This window comes from Solea senegalensis, linkage group LG3 (genome assembly GCF_019176455.1).
Source record: "Solea senegalensis isolate Sse05_10M linkage group LG3, IFAPA_SoseM_1, whole genome shotgun sequence".
In the NCBI taxonomy this organism is placed as follows: Eukaryota; Metazoa; Chordata; class Actinopteri; order Pleuronectiformes; family Soleidae; genus Solea; species Solea senegalensis.
In genome coordinates this window covers 10,783,880-10,805,546 of record NC_058023.1, presented here as the reverse complement: position 1 = coordinate 10,805,546, position 21,667 = coordinate 10,783,880, and the positions used below count along the sequence as shown (strand labels likewise).

Here is a 21,667-nt window from a genome sequence, read left to right as displayed (position 1 = left end):
GTTTTCGTAATAAGAGCCTGCCAGTACAATCATGCTTGTCTCCGCTTTGTCGTGTTTAATTTGTATTCTTTCTAACTTGTCTGCTCAGCACCACACTGAGGAGCCTTCTTTACTGTCAGGCTGCATCTTGCAAGGCTGCTCAAAACTTTGTGTTGTGTTTTTAACCAGCATTAATTAAAGGGATGATTGGGGATTTTCAAGGTGACATGTATATGGTATTTATGCAGAGTCATTTTCTTACATTAGATGTTGTTCAGTTGTGCTACAGACTGAATTCATCTGACCCTTATAATGCCCGCAGGTATTATTCCAGACCTGTAGTATTCTGACATCTTCAACCTTCTAATAAACTTTCTAAAGAATGTCCCCCCCCCCCATCTGATAATATACAAAGGCTTTACAATAATAAATGATATTCACAATTGCTTGATATTAATTTATTGAACAACATTTATGAAGGACGTCCTCTTGTAAAAATCTGTCATCAGGTATCGGAATAAAAAATTAACTCATTTGAATGCAACGCAAAGACTAATCTTAAAACAAAGAAATATTGCACATCAATATTAGTTCCCTGCTCTGTTTCTTGTTCTGTGAGTGTGTGTGTGAGAGAGATGTGTGAGTGTGAATATGTATTAATTCAATATTGATGAGGCAGTCTGGAGCCTGCTCTGGGCACTAATTGAGAAACACAGAAAGTACTATACATATTTGGAATTTGTCTGCCATGTCCTTGTCTTCCTCCTCTTTCTCTCCATCTCTATATTAGTTATGCAGTGTGTCTTTCGGTTTCTACCCTCCTCTTCTTCATTGCTCTTTCTGCCATTTTCTTTTCTCCTGCCTTTGCCTGCCATGCCATCAAGTTTTGTTAGTCTCGCTCGTCTGTTTGGTTTAAATTAAGTTCTATCATCACCGCATTTTGTATTTGTCTCATCCTTCACTGTCATATTTTAACCTTTCAATCATTTCACTCTTCTACTCCCTCCAGCAAGTTACTATATTCCTCTTTCTGTTTGTTGTCTCCTGTTTCATCACCTCACCCCAACCAACTGTTTGTTTTTCCATTTGTGGGTCTGCTTCTTTTTTCTTGTTTTCTCATTTGCTCATCAAGTTATTAAAAAGTATTTTTCAATATTACTTACACTTGCTGCTGTGTAGGTGTCAAGGCAGTCATAACACACACACACACACACATTCAGGAATCCATTGCTTGTTTACTCTATTTGTCACCAATGGTCAATCTTTCCGTGCTTTTACCCTTCACTCTCTTTTCCTTTCCTTCCCTTGTTTCTTTGCCGTTTCCTCATCCTTAGTCGCTTTTTCTCTTTCCTTTTCATATTTCATCATATCCTCCCCTCTACCTCTCCTGCTTCCTTCTTCCCTTTGGCCAACTCTTTTCTCTTTCTCTTGCCCTTCTTTCAGCTTATGACAGTTTTAGTTCATATATAGATACTGTACTGGATTGTCACATCATTGAACCATTGTGTCTTTAACATTCACTATGTATCAGTTGAAGTGTGTTATATGTATATATAAGCGTGTCATATTTTGTGTGTGATTTTGCTTGTCATCAAACGGACAAGACTTCACGCTTAAGTCTGGAGTTTAACTTAACGTACTTAAATAATTCACCTACCTGTTGCTGTGAACCATGTTAACTGGATTCATATATTCCATGAAACAGATCTAATCTGGAAGAACTCTGTCAAAAAACATGAAATATAGTAATGGAATGAAATGTAAACTGCTGTTGATTAGTTGCATCTTGTATTATGAAAACATAAAAAGATTGGCAATTATTTTCAATATTGTCTACAAAATATTGACATTCAAGACGCTGAAAAATCAGAAAACTTGTTTTACTCAATGCAAAACACTCAAATGATCGAATCAGTTATTTAAATAGATGATTCATTTTGTAATCGATGTAGCACCATGTGTAGCTTTTGTGATTAAACCTCTTGAATCTACAAATTGCCTTTACAGTGAGTAATAAAAATATATCACACAATCGCATCACTAAAATTAAATGTTATTTATTTCCTTTCCTCCTCGGATGAATCTTAAATATACAGTATATGGCTCCGGTGTATTTTTGTTTCTCCATTGTTAATCTTAAAGAACATTCGGTAGGTGGGGAATAGTATATTATATAATATACAGTGTGACAGTTTATACAGCATGGATCATGTGTAATTTACCTTGATGCTTCATCTCCGTCTCTTTCCATGTTTGCCTCTGCCAGACTAAGATGAAGCAGTTGGAGCAGGAAGCTCACCAAGCAGCAGGTCAAATATTCCTCATCACGAGCAACACTCAGCTGCGAACGGTGTGTATCTTCAGGTGTTTGCATAACTACTGTATTCTCTCAGTCCCGAAGATAAGGGATTTCTTTGTTGTCTCTTATATCCTCTGTGTCTGTTTTGTGTTTGTTTGTGTCCTATTAATGCCAGCACATGTTGCTGGCATTAATGGATGTATGTCTTCTTCATAATATTTGAAGGTTCTGTTTGAGAAGCTGCGCCTCCATGAACGCTGCGAGAACAAGAACCTTCCCAAGACCATCAACAAACAGCAGTCAACATCAGAAGCTGCGGTGCAACATGCACACACACGCAAAGACAATAATTTTTAAATTGAGAAAACCAACACGAATCTAACTGAAATTCTTGAGTTTCAGTTGAGCACTGACACCTTCACTCTTTTTAATCCAGCGGCACACATATTAATTCACTCAATTTATTTCCTGGTTCATTATGCTTGATTTAATTATTCAATTAACCCTTTAACATCTAAACTTCAAAACAAAACTTCCTAAACATGTAAAGTGCGCTTGCGCAAACATATTGTCTGTGATATGCTCAGTGTTAAAGTGTTAACAATGGCCAAGTAGAACAAGAACACACAAATCAGGAAATAGACATGCAATAGGACAGCTAAATCTCATCTTAGACAAAAATGCAACAAATGATCTTCAAATAACAAATAATTCACAGGATAAAACACGGGACTCTGTTAAACATATGTATATTTGATCCTTTATTTTTTGTGTCTGATTTTGTTGTAGTTGCTGCAGCTTCAGGGCCTACATCCTCTGCCAAAGATCATTCTCGAGTACAGACAGGTAAGTCACGTTTTCAGCTCCTTTTTATTTATGTTCAGAATAGAATAATGAAGCACCAGTCTTTCTAAAACGGTCTTTAAAAAAATCATGTTAGGAACTCTCACAAAGCTTGGACCCAAATGCATGAGGCCAGAAACAGGAGAAGGGTTTAAAAGAGCTTTATTGACTCCTTAAATCCACAAACAAAAGGCGAGCTGAAACAGCTCTGAAAAAAGGCTAAACGCTAAGCTAAACGACCTTGAACTGAGAAATAAACAAAAACCTAGACTATGCCAACAAAAGATCTCTTTCTTTGTTCGCAACCAGAAGTGGAACGGACTCTGACAACACATGTAAAACGCTCTGGCAACAGGAAATGGGAGAAGGGAGTAAAGGGAGTGAGGGTAAGGAGCACCAGGTAAAAACTATCAGGGAATCAGGCAATACACAGAACAAGGCAGACAACTTGCTCACAGGAAGTAGAAAAAACCCTTACCAAAATAAAACAGGAAGTAACACTGAACTAAAACTAACTAACACAAAATAAAACAGGAAGTGACACTTAACTAAAAGTAACTAACATAACTGACATCAAGCTAAGACTAGGCCAAGCAGAGCGAGAGAGACAGTAACACAAAACGTCGGTATGATTTAAAACAGTTACAGGCTGTTAGATGTAAAATGTTTAGGTAATTTTCTGATAAGAGCATTAAAGGTGAAGAGATGCCAGAGATTATTCTGCCAGCCAACTTTATCGCATAGGACACAGTGATGACTGCTGTAGCTGTTGCCAGCAATGAATCTCAGAGCTGGGAGGAATTTAATGGCCTGAGGTTGGTGGCAGCAGTATGTCTGTAAATTACATCACTATATCCTAGACCTGCTAAAAAGTTTTTTCAATTATCTTTTCTCTACAGGTAGTAAAAAATGTAGATTTGTGTCTCCCAAACCTTGAAATAATGATGTTTTCAAAAGTCTTATTTTGCCCACAAACCGAAGTGATTCAGTTGTAATGAATTCTTTGATATATGGAGGAAAGAAACCAGAAAATATTCACATTTCAGAAGCTGAAAAATCAGACAGCCTCTTTTGATTGTAAACCCCACTCTGACCAATCAAAATTGATTATCAAAGTAGCTTGATCCTTGCAGCCCTATTCATTCCTTATTTTACTTTAAATTAAGCAGCAGTTTAATTTGTAGCTGTTGAAGTATCCCTTTCAATATGTGTTCTATTATATAGATTATAATGTTCTCTGTTTTATTTATTTATCTTGAAAAAATGTCTCTATTTTTATTCCCAGATTCACAAGATCAAGTCCACTTTTGTTGATGGGATTCTCTCATGCATAATGAGTAAGGTGAGCCACAGCTGCTTTCAGACAGTTACACGACAACATCTAAAAACAGGACAGTTCATAAATCTGTACTGCACTGACTCAATAAGATCCTGCAGCTTTTGTTTTTCTTTACTCACAGATCAGTTTTGCATTAGTGCACAAGAACAGTGCTTATACCTGTAAATATGCTGAGTTAAGTTGCTAAGCAAAGATGTGGCACTGTGTGATCGTCTCTCTGCATGGAATTAATTTGACTCTGTCAGGGTTCAGCAGCTTGTGTTTGTCGATCTCTGCTTACTCAACTCTGCGAATCATCCCTTCTGGCCCTACAGAGCTGTTTGGCTGCTGATGGCATTGAGTTGTCTGGTGGTGAGTGCCGGCAGGGTGCTGTTGACAAAAACAAATACAAAAATAACTGGTCATTTGGGCCAAAAACAAATAGAAAAATAAACTGGTCAAGTGTCTGACCTTAGTCTTTCACTGTTGATGCATGTCAGCGCAGAATCCCTGATGAGGTGAATCAGTATCGCAGCTGTTGTTTATAGGCTGAATTGGACTGGAATCAGCTCCATGGAAACATGATTGATCGTACAGCTGACTCACCAAAATAAATACGTATATATGTGTGGTTTCCACTGTGTCTGATTCATTTATATCTGACCACTTTTTATGTGTGTCTCTTTGATAAACTCATCAGGACTACATTTCCTCTACATGGCACCAGACAAGTGTCATAACTGGGAGAATCTCTGCAAAACACCCAGTAAGTTTAGTTTTCACACTCTGTCTCCTTTTATTGCTCTTCCTTTGTAAATATGTTTCACTAGTTATATTATATAAAATTATAGTTATTTTATTTATTTGTTTGAGGTGTGGTTGTGTAAGATACTGACTCAGCCGGCATGACTGCCAGCTGACACAAGGATTAACAGATTTTAACCATTTAAGAATACTTCTCACACCAAAGTCCATAGAGAAAATCTTGCTTGCTTTAGCTTGAAAGGACATGGGATCTGCTGCTCTACTGTTGCCTCATTTGGAAGGATCGTTTACTTAGGAAAAGCCGAACAATGGACACTGAAGTCACAAATGAACACATTTGGACTAAGTGATGGAAGCGGCAGTGGATGAACAACTCCTGTGTACCGAGACCTTTGGTAGTGAGAGGTTTAAAGAAACAACAACATAAACTTACATTTCCAAACGTAAAAAAGCAGCAACATATTTTAACGGTATCGTAAGAATGCATAGATTATTTTTAAGAGCCTCAATCAGTTTTTAATGTCTTTGGCTCAAGCTGGTTCCAGGTGTTGCACGGGGGATTTGGTGGGGTAATTTAATCACACTGCACCAGTTTAATGACTCAAGTTACCATTGACTATATGTTAGTATCAAATAAGTACACAGTTAAGAATAAACTGAAACCGAGTGAAAACATAGTTATCTATGTTCTGAACTGCAGGCTGAACATGAGTGGGAACGAGAAATAAATGAGATCAGATTTAAATCAAACAGTATTCATCCCAACTGTCATCAGACTCTTTAACACCAGCACTGTGTGCAACACTGTTACACCTATAATACTGTAATTTGCACGGTACCTTGCATCCTTCAAACAAACAAGCACAACTTTATTATGCATCCAAGCTGTATCACGATAACGTGTGCAAAACACCTCGGCAATAAATTCTCTACTTTATTCATGTGTACTTTCTATTGTAAAAGTTGCACCTTGCATTATGTAAACATTTTTAATCATATTATTTTTTTAAATTAACACAAAGTAGGATTTGCTCTTGGTAAATGGTTTTGTTTTTGACAACTTTCGTAAAATGTATGTTACAGAAAAGCTGTTGAAAAGCTAACAATATTAAGATTTGAACTGTGATAAGGTTAGGGTTAGGCATTAACTGGTTAGGGATAACACTTTCTTTAGGCCCTTCACATTAATAGACAAGTGTGTGTGTGTTGTTACCAGATGTAGGTCATGGAGAAACTACATTTCTCTGTTTTTTTTCTCTCTCAGTCTCTAATTACTTATCTAGACAGAACATACTAAAGAATATATCAATGTGTCAAATGCTTTGTCTCTTTTCTAGCTGTCATTTCAAATATCACCCCTTTCTTCTCTGTCTAGCTCGTGCTCTCCCTCCCTCTATATCGTCCAGTAAGAGGGTGGTCGATAGCTAATTTCCACTTCGCCAGGCTAGCAGGGTCCAGAGGTTCTGTCACTGAATGCTTTTCTGTCTTCCTCTCGCCTATACACACACACACAGACACACACATAAGTGTAGAGACAACTTTTCTAATCTCACTTCGCAATTTGGGACGGGTGTGAGCTACACGGTGAATCGATCATGCTGCTATTGAATGATATATGACTGTCAGGCAGCTGTAATTTAACAGCTCTGACCTCTCTGCTCTAATCACTTAGTCGTTGATTTGTGTGCTGTGCAATAGTTTTCAGTTTTATGTGTAATTGTCAGATTAAGCACCAGTTATTTGTTGTGAGGTTGATTTGTTTTTGGATGCCTTTGTGGCTAAATGGTTAAAAAGCATCATATACAGCCACGTTGTTCCCATTTCCATTCCAGTGAGCACTCATGTTGCATTTTTTTTTTCTCGTCCCATTTTCCCACTAAGCTCTAATGGTTGTTGCTTATAAATAGCTAAATAAATGAGTAACCAAAATATTTTGAGACGCAAAGTAATCACAATATTTCTTTTATGGAGCAGGCTGAATGTGGCAGTGAATTATTTGTGTATTTAATAGGAAACGAGTAATAAATCTACACTTATGAACTGTTTAGACCTTGTATTAATATCTGTCCAAAGTGATCCAATCATGTGCTGATTGTGCTAAGTGTATATACATAAATACAAAGAGAGTAATGAATAGTTTATAGCCAGTTTCTATATATACACAAGATGAAGTTCATTTGTAATTATTCTCATAAGTCTATGGAGTGGAATGTGCTGATTTATACAGTAGTTTGGTGTTAAGGGAGAAAATGGAACTGCGCTGTCACTCGATGCACACACATACAGTTCATGTGCACACACGCACACACATTTAAATTAGGAGTGTTGCGGAGGGGTTTAGTTTTCATCTGTGGGCTCACTTGAGGTGAAGCGTCACTGCAGCAACAAAAGGAAAGCCTGCATTAAAGCAGGACAGCCAAATAAATGGTGTTGCTGAGTTTAAAACTCTGCAAAGTATGAATCTCACTGTAGAGGGAAGAGGGGGATTTCTCCTCCACCTCATGATTTCATCTGGTTAAAGCAAACACATGATCGACCTGTAAACTTCCCCTTCTTCATCTACATTCTTTCTATCTCTACCTCTGTTCATTTTTGAACCATCCCACTCTTTCCCAGTCCATCATGTATTCCACTCCCACCTTGCTGTAGAGTGCTTTTTCCTCAGTTTCATCTCTCTGTGTATGTCTGTGTGTTACATCTTCCCACTCTTTTTGTTTTTCCCACGTTCTCACACATTAACAGTTCCTCCCTCTACTTTGATGTGCATTAAGAAGCGAGTGTTGGCTCCTCGATGTGATGCAGTGCACCACCACATATCATCTGCTGTGTGTGTTCTTCTCCTCTCCTTTCTCCCCAGCTAGTGCCCGAGTCCTTTATGGCGCTCCAAGAGTCATACAACCCTGCCTCCCACAAATGCGCCAAACTCGCTCACTCCCTCATGCAAATACAGAGAGAGCACACTGAGCTGATGTCATTTTGGGATTTACTACCAACCATTTGTTTTTGTCTCCATTTCACTTGTTCATATGCTGTACGTCCTCCCACAGCAATACTCATCACCCCATAATTCATCCTAGGGAACTGTGCCTCTGCAGTGTGCATATTTGCCTCTCTCTTAGAGAATAATTTAACTGTTGTCTAGCTTAAAAATATGTGGTACAATTGCAATTTGAGACATGATCAAAGTCTTTTAATGTGTTGCGCAAAGAAATTTGATACAGAAACACAGAAAGAGCACTGCTTTCTCACATTACTGACGTTAAAGCCAATATTTAACGTTTACTGACGTTAAAGCCACGGGGGCCTCTGTTGCTGTCGACGGCCAGATATGGGGCCAATGCTCCAGCAACATCCATTTTCAGAGATAGTTGATTGATAATGTTTCATGCATAAACAATACACATTTTTCTTTGTTTCACTAATTTTCATACCCTGGACCTTTTAAGTTCACCATGTGGTTTTGCCTTTTCTCAAACTGGCAGCTTCCTTTTCGGCTTCGCTGAGTGTTTGGCCTTCGTTTCAGATTGCTCTGCATTTAGTCATTAAATGTTTTGCACTTACAGATAAGCCCTCTCTGGGCTGATCTAAGCACTTCACTGAAGTGTGTGTCATGTTCCCTACTGACATGCTGGCGACTGTAGTGCACACACACACACACAGCTTCAAACAAACTTCTGCATATAAAATTACATACATCTATCATTTTATTTATCACTGTGGGAGCAGGGAACTCCTTCTGCTCTGGGTCTTAGTGCCCTCCACTTAGTCGCTGTACCAACTCATGGATAGGCCAGTTGCCATTGCCATGTGCTGGTCTCTCTCACTGGTGTGCATATAAATTTTAGTGGGTGTGATTGTTTGTGGTGGCAGCGTAAATAGAGATAATTTAATATTCCGTCCATCTGTTTGTGTGTGCAAGCTGGGGTGCGTCTGCGTGTGGAGAAAGACACATTTATGCAGCATGTGTGTGCATGTGCTCTGGGATGAGTCATTAAACTGGTGCAGTGTGATTAAATTACCCCACGCCAGCACAGTGGTTCAGTCAACCCCATCTGTTTAACAAGGCATTACTCCTCTGAGAGTCGCCATGTATCACTGTGGACCAGATTTACGTTCCTAAAAGCGCAACGCAGATTTGCAGTGCGACTTTTATTCAATTTGTGCTCACGATCTGTGTGTAATTTGTGCCAGATGAACGACGTTAGCACTGGGAATCACTTTAAATCACACTGATTAGTCCAATATTTTACTAATACTTATAAGCAGACATATAGTTGAATCTACAATGGGTTTAGGGTGCATGTACAGCTATAATCATATGTCATTTGGATACTTTTAGAAATTTACACTCTTCTTTTGTGAAACACCTCATGTAAATTGTTTATTTAGTCATGTATCTGTCTCCTGGTGGCTAAAGTAGGAGCTTTTGTAAAATGAACACTTGCGGGACCTGTGGACTGCAGTTTACAGGTGTAAATAGAATAAAATAAAATGTAATATGTTGCACTGACATAGATCGATTCAAAATACTTTCCATGTCCCACAGTGCAAGTTTGAGAAAAGTCTTTAACTTGTAATATTTTTGTGAAAAACTTGACCTGAAGATGGCCCCATATGTAAATGTACCTCATAAACATAGATTTGTTTTTTGCAGATATTGCTTATACCAATACGTATGTTTTAGACTAAGCCACACGCTCTCAGATTTTTCAGCTTCTTTGATGTAAATATTTTCCTGGTCCTGTATTTATTTTGCCCAGTATGAACAAAAACATCAAGACATTTGAGAAAATCGTCATTTTTGATTTTTGATTCTGACATTAAGTGAACCAAACAAGTATTTGATTCGTCATAAACAGATTCATCAATTATGAAATGAATGTAGCCTTAATGGAAATAAAGAATGACGTCCTTTGTGCTTTCTGCTATATGAAGGCCACAGGAGTTCCCTGACACACTTGAAAAAGGGAGGAGTTCTTCGTTTGTTGGCGTCTGTAGTCTCACCATTAGATGTCACTCATTTTCATACTTTAATCGACCTTTAATATAATACATATCCAGTACCATTCATTCACACTGGTATAATCTGGTTATTTCTTAAATTAAATCCTTGTGATGTTACTTACATGGAAATAATAAGAGCCATATTCCACCCAATGCTAATTTAAATACTGGGCGGCAGCACTAATGGGTGCTTTATGAAACAAGTGTCATCATCAGGTTATTGTGGGGTCTGAGCAGCACCACTGGAGGACCAGTTAGGGGGAATTCATGACTTCGTCAATATATTAGTAAAGACAACAGGCAGCCAGGTTGTTGTGGGGAACAGTGCGGTGCATAGTGTGAGCAGTGGAGAAACAACACAGAAACCAATCTCATCTGCATGATTCAGTGACCTGTTCAGAATCAATGAGCCCAGCAGACGAAAACAAGAGCATGTTTGACAGTAAATAGGCCCAGCAGTGTGTGCACGTGTGTGTGGCTTATGTTTTGCAGCTTGGTAATAGTTATGTGTGCGACATAGAATAAAACATATGTATTTGTGTCAGCTCTGTATAATTTATGCACAGTGATGTAATTAGGGGAGGAGGAACAACAACAGCAGCTGCCATTTGATGGAGCTTGTCCTGTGATATTGCTTGGCTCTTTGTCATCTGTTTGTTTTTCTGTGTCTGTCTGTGCATTTCAGTGAACCATATACACTCTGTGCAACTGCTTGTGAGGTCGCTGTAGCAGGATATCTTGGCTGGTTGTATATACTTGAGTTTTTAGACATTATTGGTGTGTTTCCACTGCCTCGGCACGGCACGGCTAAGTTGCGTCTCCACTAGCATAGTACCAGGTCCTTTTTTTAGTACCTGCTCTGGAGAGATTCCAAGCACGCTGAGTAGGTACTATGCGTGGCATCGCCAGACTGCTGGCCACTGATTGGTCAGAGTGCCGTCACAGGAAGAGACGTCCGACACAAGAATCAAGCTGAGCAATGCTGAACTGGAGATCAGTTAAAAAGACTTAACAAACCTAAAAACGTGGGGTAATTTCCAACAATTACCCGTTGTCTAAATGTCTAAAATCTCAATATTTAACAGTGCAGTGATGACTCAACCCACGATGATATTTGTTGTTTGGCCACTTCTCTCAACTTCTCTCAGAGTGACTCTCATAGTGTCCACTTATTAATGGTTCCTTGTTTGTGTTTTTCTCGTTGTAAGTTACTTATTAGTGTACCTTTTTACACACTGTTTTTGTGTTCGTGTGCTGTATTTGAGGTTTAGAGTCCAAAATGAACATTATTGTTATTATGTGCAGACCATGACAGTATATAATGTTGATGTAGTCTTCCAGTATGCTGATTGAAGCATAATGGGGAGTCATAACATAGTGAATAGCTGCTGGTTGCATTACTCTCTGCTCAAGACATCAGTACTCTACTATATACTGTATTTACATTGCCTATTTTTTCCTAACTCTTATTGTTTAAAGCTGAATGATATCATATGTCATACGTTTAAGATGCAGGAAAGGCAACATCACCAGATTAGCTGTAGATTATAGGTGGTGGAGTTGCTCAGTGGTTAAGACCGGTACCCTGTGTGCAAAAGACATCATGGTCGCAAGTTCAACTCTACCCCTGGCTGATTGTACTCAATTCCCTTCTAAGTCGCTTTGGATAAAAGTGTCTGCTAAATGACATGTAATAATAATAATGTAATAATTATTGATTTCATCAGTTGGTAGATACATTTCTGATCACTAATTCATTTGTTTGGAGTGTACAGATAGTGTGCTAATGTAATTTGAGTATAAACTATAAATATGCCTGTCTGTGTACATGTAATAGGTTATCTATTGATTATCAGTCATGTTTGTGTTGTTATGACTCCTCCGTGTCTGCATGCTCTGTCTTACCTGTCATCTTTAACGGGAGCCTGGTTCGGCCTCCATTATAAATATCATCTCTCTCTCTCTCTTTTCCAAAAACGATTAATTGTTGAGGACTAAGAATTATACTTACAGTATCTGGGCTGCTGTGTGTGTGTTTGCTTGTCTGTGTGTGTGTGTGTGTGTGTGTACTTCGATCTTTATGCATATTGAACCTTGCTGGAAGATGGATCGTGTCCTTTGGCTTCTGTGTGTGTGTTTTTTAAACTGTATGGTCAGCACTGTGCAGAGGAAGCTGACCTGGGCTATTTTATATTTTACAATTCCATGTTCATCCTCTCTCTCTCACTCTCTCTCTCACGCTCTCTCTGCAGTGACACGTTTTATCCGAAGTCCCTCTGTGTCTTTATTATTTCATTCTTTCAATCTAACCCTAAACCAATTCAAAACACTCTCTTTGACATAACATTAGTTGCCTCTAGGGATACGATTTTATCACTCATCATGATAAAAGGAACTTACAATATATTGATCATGGTTAATTTCCATCAGTGGGATCATCTTAAATGAGGAAAATCATAAACATTTCACTTGAGTAACTTGAACAACATAAAGATTTTGTGCCACAAGGGGGCATCTACATCTTTTTCAGTCCCTGCAGGATGTCATGATTTCTTATTTAATATTGTTGTACACTCTTTCGCATGCTTTTTTCTTCATGTGTTTCTTTGCAACTGCAAAGCACTGGCATACACACAACATGCTGGAAGACGTACAAAATCTTTGGTACAATCAAACTGATCCTATAATTCCGAACTTTACTATAAAAACACACATTTAATAGCCAATTCATAAGATGTACAGTATATATACATATATAGAGAGAGAGATACATAAGAAGATGTTACGATGATCCTGACCAAAATTTTGGTTCACAATATTAGTGCAATTAGGGCTGAGCTCTATGGCCAAAAAGGTTATTTGTTAGTATTAATAGTTATCATGATAAAATGTCTGATTATTGAAGACTGAGATTTTGCTCCAAAGATAAAGATGAAGAAACCATTTAATTGTGGTTTTAAACTTCTTTAAGATGTTTCAAGCACAAAACATTAAATAGCAGGTAAGTGTCTTATCTCAAAAGTGTGTTTGGACAGTGCGTTCACATTAAATCAATATAAAATTAACCTTTGTGAAACTATTTATATGGAAGAAAATATTTACTTTATATATTGTGAATGAAATATTGTCCAGCCCACAACTATAGACCTAGAGAAGTGTTCTTAAATTACTTTATGACAACATTAAAATCAGGAAAGTTTTGAGTGAACGTTTTAATACCTGGGAAAAATGAGGATCGAGTGTGCTGGCAGTTTGTCGGGCTATTCACTGCGCTCTGTGTGTGCGTGTGCGCGCCTGCGAGAGTGTCAAATTCTGATTTCTGCTGCCACCACTCCAACACTGAGCATGATGGGAAAGCTGAGCATTCATATCTGACACACTGAATCACCTGGCTGTCACATTACAGGGCAAAAATCCCACAAAGCTGACACACACACTCACACATACACAATTACCCTCAACCCTGCAACCCTCTCTATCCTCTTTGCCCCAAATACACACCACAGCTTACGTGTAAATCTAACAGAAATAGGTGTTCAGTTACACACAATTGTTTGTTTGTGTGTGTGTACGTGTGTGTTTGGTACATCAGGGACTGTTGCCTTGTCCTTTGTGTATTGATTGCATCGTCCACACCCTGTCACCGCAATCCTGTCTTTTCATATCCTCTCTCTCTCCCCCCATCCCCCCACCACCTAATAATGAATGACTGTTGGAAGAGTAAAGAGTTGTTTTCTCACTTGCACACAATCATGCACACTCACTGGGTACACACTTGGATTCTCACCATGATGGAGAACACTGCCTTTATCAGCTGTGTGAGTGAGTGAGTGAGTGAGTGTCTGTCTCCATGTTTCCGTGTCCTTTTCTCCACCTCTGTCCTTCTCAATGTTAATCAGGGTGGTGCATGTCCATGTGTTGGTGTGCCTCTACTTAACTTTTAACATCCTCCTTACACACAAATCCCCACTCTTTGTCTGTGTGTGTGTTAAAACGATGGATACAGTGGGATTAACACGGATTAAAATGGAACTGCTGAGTCGGAACTTGCATTTTTCTTTTCATCATGTATACTTGTATGTGTATGTAGGTGGCTGCTGGTGGACCTATTCACATGTCCATTTTCCTCCTTTAGGCAAAACAAACGTGTCAATGTGTGGGTGCACAAAAGTCAACAAAAATCACCAAAAGTTACACACTACTTATAAATAATAAATAAATATACTTATAAATGCAGAATTAAGATTAGGGTGAAATTAACGTAATATCTTGCCTACTCATCTCGCAGCAGATGTAGATATACATTTTCTTCGTTGAGCAAAATAAACATGAAAAATAATAGTTGTAGAGGGCTCTAGCATAAAAGTTCTATACTGTGCCGATCATCGTGCAATACTGGTTATGAGTGTCCTCACAACTGTAGAAAACAGGTGTATGTGTGTGTTTATCAGCAACATGTTATGCAGTAGACTGATGGAGGTTGGGCCAGCAGCCCAATGAGCATCAGGCCTTTTCTATTTTAAGATGTGAGTCTGCAAACTTCAAAGAGCTGTAGTGTTGGCTGAAATCTCTGGTTTTCACTTTTTCTTAATCATAGCCAAGGAAAACAGCCAGCCCCATTTAAATACTATGCAGGGATTTTCAAGAGGTGCCATAAAGCAAAGGACAACAAATATGATTATGAAACTTTTACATCTCATGTAAAGGTCATACATTTTGTCTTTAGGGGTAGGTTTAAGTTGTTTGCTGCAGAAAAATGGAACACCTTTAAAAGTCATATCAGGTATAAAAGTATGGCAGTATATATAATGTAAGGCTCTTACCTTAAAAAACCTTAAAGACTACGAAAAACAAATTATATTTACTTTAAAGCCATTATGCTCTTTTTCAAATATAGTGGACCTTTAATGACATATTATTACATTACTACACCAATTCTGTGTGTGTGCTCCCGTGTGTGTACTCCCAGGGTCAGACTGTTCTGGTTAACCACACATTAATAAACACAAGGTCACCTCCACCCCTGCAGCTTTTCACCCATCCCTTCATCTCTAAGCGACATGCTGAGGGTGGCTGACGACACAGTATGTGACCTTTAATATTTATGCACAGCTTTGTTAGTTTATTCAGGTTTTCTCGAATAGGCAACCATTATTATCTATATAAAACTCTGCTATAAAGAGGAGGAGCCACTGCTGTGTAGGAATGATAGACTGTTAGATATGGTATCTATAGCTACACTGAACGTGGCTGTAGTTAACTTCAGCTGTTTTACAACATGTATTTTTTCCCTTAATTAGAACTTTCAGGCCCTTCCCAGGCAGCCTCTTCAAATCAACAGGAAGCAGTTCATCCAAGGTGAGGTCTACACACACACACACACACACACACACACACACATACACACACAATCTCGCTCTCCCCACACTTATTCTGGTAATTTAGACAGCCCAAACAAACCATTATCCCTAACCTTTAACCATAACCAGTAAGTGACTAACCCTTAACTTAACCCAACTACAATTCATATCTTACCCCTAAACTTAACCAGTTCATCAGAAATGAGGTTCTGCCTCATTAGGACCAGGCTTTGGTCCCCACAAGGATTACTGGCCCTTTCTGATTGAAACAAAATGTATTAAATGGCTTTCTGATCATGTTTCTCTAAGCCATTTTTTCTCAATGAAAGGACATGCTGGTTTGATGGGGACAGCAAAAAGTGGTTGTTCAGGTAACTACCAAAAGCAAATTCCCAAGATTTATAGTATATTTTACGTGCTGTTAAAAAGGCACACTTCTCTTTCTGAGAAAACGAACAGCTGTGCTCAATTGCCATGCAACATAAAGTGCCAAGTCCATCGTTCAACTGCAATCTACCTCCATTTTACCTCAGGAGGAGATTTTTTTTCTCCATAACAGCTTGGGGAGAAGATCAATCCATATGGACACACACTTCAAATTGACAACCTTTGATTTGATTTTTTTCTCCCAGTGTCTCGAGTCCCCGAACCGTCTGTTGCATCTTTCTCCTTTGGTGAAAGTTTTAATTACTTCATCTTGCCCTTGTAAGAGGCATGCAGTCATCATTTGATAAAGGCTGTCACACTAACACTTTGCTGACACTTTGGGTAAAACAGCACGCTTCTTGATTTTGTGCGACAGCTGCTTTGGAGCTCTGCAGCAGTTATAACACGGTTACAATGCCCAACTCAATTTAAGCTAAATTAACACCCTTGACCACACTGATTTAAGAAAGTTAACATTGATTAACATGATAATGTAGCCCATTTTACCTTATTAGTCATTGTTATAATAGAATTTGATTAAAAAGAAAGTGGTTCCTAAAATAAAAAGATAAGATAAAATAGTCCTTTATTAGTCCCGCAGTAGGGAAATTTATATCATCACAGCAACAAAGACAGTAAAGATAAAGATAATAAATAAGATATGAACAGTAGGACTATAGAAAAGTAAAAAATAGAATGTACATTATAGACAGTTACCAAAGTATATGGGCTTGATATTTACAGTATAAAGAGGGGTTGAACATTATATATTGCATGTGTTTATTGCACTAATGTAAAGTATATTATATGTATAGCACATTGGATGAGTAACTGTTTTGTGTGGTCTACTGAGAGCAGTGCGTGTTGTAGTCGTGATCTGCGATAACGCTCCTTCAGACATTTAGGATCTCTAATTCTGGACTAATTCACTTCCCTAAAATCAGAATCAGAATCAGAAGAGCTTTATTGCCAAGTACGATTTGCACATACAAGGAATTTGTTCTGGTGTCATTGGCGCATAACAAGCATACAAAATTTTGCATTGTAATGTTAGCCTAAGTTGGTGTATTCCAATATGATGTCATTGTGTCATTACACAGACAGCGTTTGATAAATGATCAGCTCCTAATAACGGTTGTGGTTTTGAGACGTCAAGTTGAACCACTTGAGCAGCTCTATTTCTGTCCCATGCTCTGTCATTGTTTCTGTCTTTCTTTGGCTCTCTCTCTCCGTTTGAGTGATTTATCGGAACTAACATCAGCAACGCTGTTCCTCACTTACACAGGATCCCCAAAGCTCCCTGTCATCAAATCCCCTCTTCTTTTCCCTCTGCCAGCATGTCCCTCCTCCTCTCCTACTGTCATCTCCATATCAGCTGTAATCTTGTGCCTTCAGGAGAGAGTCTGCAACCTTAAACACCTCTGATAGCAATTTGTGTGTGCATGTAGTGCTGATGCAGTATTTTCTCCATGCTGACATAGGATGTGATGTTTCATTGTAGTGGGCCACATCAATGCAGAGTGCAGTGATGTATTGATCCTGATTGGATTTTGATTTGCCACTAAATGGGGGTTGTGGCTGCATAACTTAACTCATTAAGTCAGATGTCGGTATTAACTCAATTTCTGTTGCTTCACCGAATCCCTTCAGTGTCAGTGCTTTCCTGAGTCCCTTTGTGTTACTGACTCTGTTAATAAACAGCTAATAAATAGTTTGTTAGTTAATAGTGCCGTCTTTGTCTCCTACTTCTTCTGAAAACATAGAATTGGGTGTTGGTTCAATATGAAAATTTCATGTCAAAATGATCATGACCAAAAGTAAATGCAATGCACAATCTTATTGGAATAATATAATTAAAAAAACAGTGTTTCCCAAAGTTTTTATATAGGCAGCTGGCAAACTATTGTGACCCAAATCACAATATAAATAAAGACGAGAGCAAATCTGTAGCAACCAACTTACAGCCATATCTGTAACACCTAATATAATGTTGAATTGGTTAACCAATCATTTGGAAAGTTACTTACATTTTTAATTTTATGCATGTTATTTAAAATGAATAAATAGAATATTGGGACACATACACACAACTGTATGACACACACAGTTTAACAAAGTGTACTGACCAGACAGTCGTTTTGCTTTGTCTGACTTTACCCAAAACCAACACTTCTTAGAGTGAGATTGAGAAGTCACACAATTAATATCTCATAGCCAATGAAACACATTCAAAATGTGCAGAGTTTTTATTTTAAGGAAAATGTACAGAATTTAAGTTACTAGATATGATGTGCTGAGGTGTTCCTCAAGGCTCTGTGTTTGGTCCCACAGGAAAGGAAGAAGAGGTGCTGTCTGTTCACCCTCGAGCCATGTTCATCCCACAAAAGGGCTGGACCTTCCTTGCTGCAGGTAGGACAATATATGACCTCAAAATATATCATTCTCTGAAACATTTTACACTCTTCTATATAAAATAAGGAATACATTAACCCTATTTTTTCATCACAACTAGTTAGCTACTTTAGTTTTACGTTTATCTTAAGGTTATTAAATCATTTTCCTCCTGGTAATGCTCAGTTGTTGTTGTTATTGTTGTAAATGCTTAACTCACATGTTTTGAAATAAATGAATTAGTACCATTAATTCAGCTGCTTTCAGGCATGTGATTGCACTCATGATCTGCATCCTAGCTTAACCTACAGGAGTTGAAGGGTTCCAGCACAGCAACATTAGCTCTGCTGTTATTGTGGAAAACGTGTGAGCATCCACTGACAGCTGACCATATGTAAATTGGATATGTGGGTCAGTCTCGACCTCCTTGAGTTGTTTTTGCCGTTTTTGTACGTAAGTTTACGGTCTCCTTGCTAAGGCTACATTTTGTCATTTTGGCCAGTGAAGTTGACATAACCTCCTGAGCTCGGGTAAGGTCACTTTGGCCCATAGCACTGGTTCATGCTGTGCCGGCGGTAAACGCAGAGCTGTGACTCTGTCAGCTCGGAAGAGCTTTGTGGGGAATGCTGGGTGTCTGCTGGCCCTGACAGTGTGTCGCACACTTACGTAATCAGGGTTAGCAAGAGGACAGCAGTGGGATCAGAGGGAGGATCCCACATAAACACACAACATGACAGCCACTGGCAGGCACATGCACAGCATCAGACCCACACGTGCCCACACACTCACTCACATGTATTTAGTTGTGCTGCCAAAGTGTTTTTGTTAACTGTCAAAATTGCTGCCAGAGGACTTTTAAATCTCTTATACTGTTTTCTTTTTTAAATGAACAGGACTTCATTGCTTTCTTCTTCCCTGTATTCATTGATGACATGCCTTGGGAATGCTCTTAAAATTAAACTAAGATGCTCCAGGTTTTGACCATGCCAGGCCATTTAATCTAAACCTATGTGACCATGTTTCCTTTTTTCTCGAAGCTCCTCTTGACACACAAGAGACATTTCATACTCGTGAGGATTTGCAGGTTTTAGTTGATCTCCTAAGCTTTTACCCATAAGCCACATACTCCATGCACTGTGCTGCAAAGCATCACTGAGGACTGCACAGCGCACTGTGGCTGTTGGCATTAATATTTGATGAGACAGGACTTAGTACGCTCAGTATCTTAGTATGCTGTCCAAGGAACTGCAGGAGCACACACCTACTTATTTATTCTGTACAGTGAAACAATACATCCTGTATAGATAATTAAATGGAAGTAGATTGGAGTAGTATAATAATCTATTTGAAGTTTTAATTGATTCAAATATTGTGTTAATTACAGATCACCTTGCTTTATTGTAGTTATTAATAATTTGGTTCTTAAAGAAATAATGATAAATGCAGACAATTAACAATTATCACAACCACACATGGAACAATATAAAGATGTCTTATCACTTGGAAGTTCACAATATTATTGTGATACTTAATAAAGTAAGCGTTTCCAAAATTTCCAAAATTTACACAAGATACATATTTTGCAGTGAACAGTCTGAACTGGGGCCACACGGTGGTGTAGTGGTTAGCACTCTCGCCTTGCAGCGAGAAGACCCGGGTTCGAGCCCCGGTTGGAACAAGGGCCTTTCTGCATGGAGTTTGCATGTTCTCCCCGTGTGTGCGTGGGTTATCTCCGGGTTCTCCGGCTTCCTCCCACAGTCCAAAAACATGCAATGTGGGGATTAGGTGAATTGGACACTCTAAATTGACCGTAGGAGTGAGTGTGAGAGTGAATGGTTGTTTGTCTCTAGTTGTGTGTGGCCATGCGATGGACTGGCGAACTGTCCAGGGTGTACCCCGCCTATCGCCCGATGTAGCTGAGATTGGCACAGCACCCCCTGCAACCCTCTGGTGGAGGATAAAGCGGTTAGATGATGACTGACTGACTGACAGTCTGAACTGGAAAATGTCACATCACCATAATATTGTATCATGACTCCACTTATTTTGTTGTTGATAGCTTTAACATTAGCTTAGTACCACTGTTTTAAAGTTAAGATCAAGCGGAAACCACTGGTGAATATTCAAATTATTAATAGTTAATATATTATGAGAAATCAGACCTGATTTGTACCATTAAAAGCTATACATCCTCAGTTACATAGTTATTTCTGAAAGCGATGTGACATTCACTTCCTCTAATATAAGGGTCAATCTATACATTGCTTACTGTAGGTTAGAGCTATTCCTGTGCCGATCAATACAAAGATTCTTGATTGTGGCAGTTTTATCACAGAGAGGAGGAAGCGAACACACGTACAAGACAAATAGGAGTTATAGTATATATCACATTCCAGTGTAATTTTGGTTTTATACACATATAATTTTATACATAAGTTTTCATATAAATCCATCCTGATATGCTTCCTTCTTTTCTATTTCTGTAAAACTCCTATGGATGAAGGAAAACACACACTCTAATCTTGGTCAGCAGTGTTTCTGAAGCTGGTGGCCATGCTTGAAGGAAATGTGATCAAGCTCATAAAACATTGATGGGAGGATATCTTTAGAAACTCCCTTCTTCACCTCTTCATAACCAAAGCCATTCTGCTATTTCCCCTCATCTCTCACCTCAACAATTACCCCCCCCCAACATTCTCTCTTTTCTTTATCCATCCCTCTGGGGTTCTCTCTCTTTTATAGAGTTTGACTTGCATTGTAACCCCGAACAGACTAGGGCAGGGGTGTTGAACATACGGCCCGGGGGCCAGAACCGGCCCGCCAGAGGGTCCAATCCGGCCCACAGGATGAATTTGTTGAAATTTCACACTACGATTACAATCTAAACGTAATGTCAAATGCAATATTTTTTCACTTCCAGATACCTGTAACTAAATGTTTGTGCCTTTATAGATCCAGTGTGATGTGTAAATAGTAAATTTAGGCATGATATTGTTGAAATTCCACTTATATTTCTCAAGAAATGTCAGTCAGTCAGTCATCATCTAACCGCTTTATCCTCCACCAGAGGGTCGCGGGGGGTGCTGTGCCAATCTCAGCTACATCGGGCGATAGGCTGGGTACACCCTGGACAGTTCGCCAGTCCATCGCAGGGCCACACACAACTAGAGACAAACAACCATTCACTCTCACACTCACTCCTACGGTCAATTTAGAGTGTCCAATTTACCTAATCCCCACATTGCATGTTTTTGGACTGTGGGAGGAAGCCGGAGAACCCGG

The 21,667-nt window shown here is 38.9% G+C and overlaps 1 protein-coding gene across 1 annotated transcript in view; it reads left to right on the top strand.

Moving 5' to 3' along the window:
• Positions 1–21,667, top strand: part of poln (polymerase (DNA directed) nu) — a 49,726-nt gene that overhangs the window by 10,405 nt on the left and 17,654 nt on the right. The window contains exons 13-19 of the mRNA XM_044021739.1: positions 2,246–2,329; positions 2,504–2,596; positions 3,068–3,124; positions 4,407–4,463; positions 5,140–5,205; positions 15,509–15,566; positions 18,326–18,403. Of these exons, the coding sequence (XP_043877674.1) occupies positions 2,246–2,329; positions 2,504–2,596; positions 3,068–3,124; positions 4,407–4,463; positions 5,140–5,205; positions 15,509–15,566; positions 18,326–18,403 (493 nt within the window). The remainder of the gene's footprint in view (positions 1–2,245; positions 2,330–2,503; positions 2,597–3,067; positions 3,125–4,406; positions 4,464–5,139; positions 5,206–15,508; positions 15,567–18,325; positions 18,404–21,667) is intronic.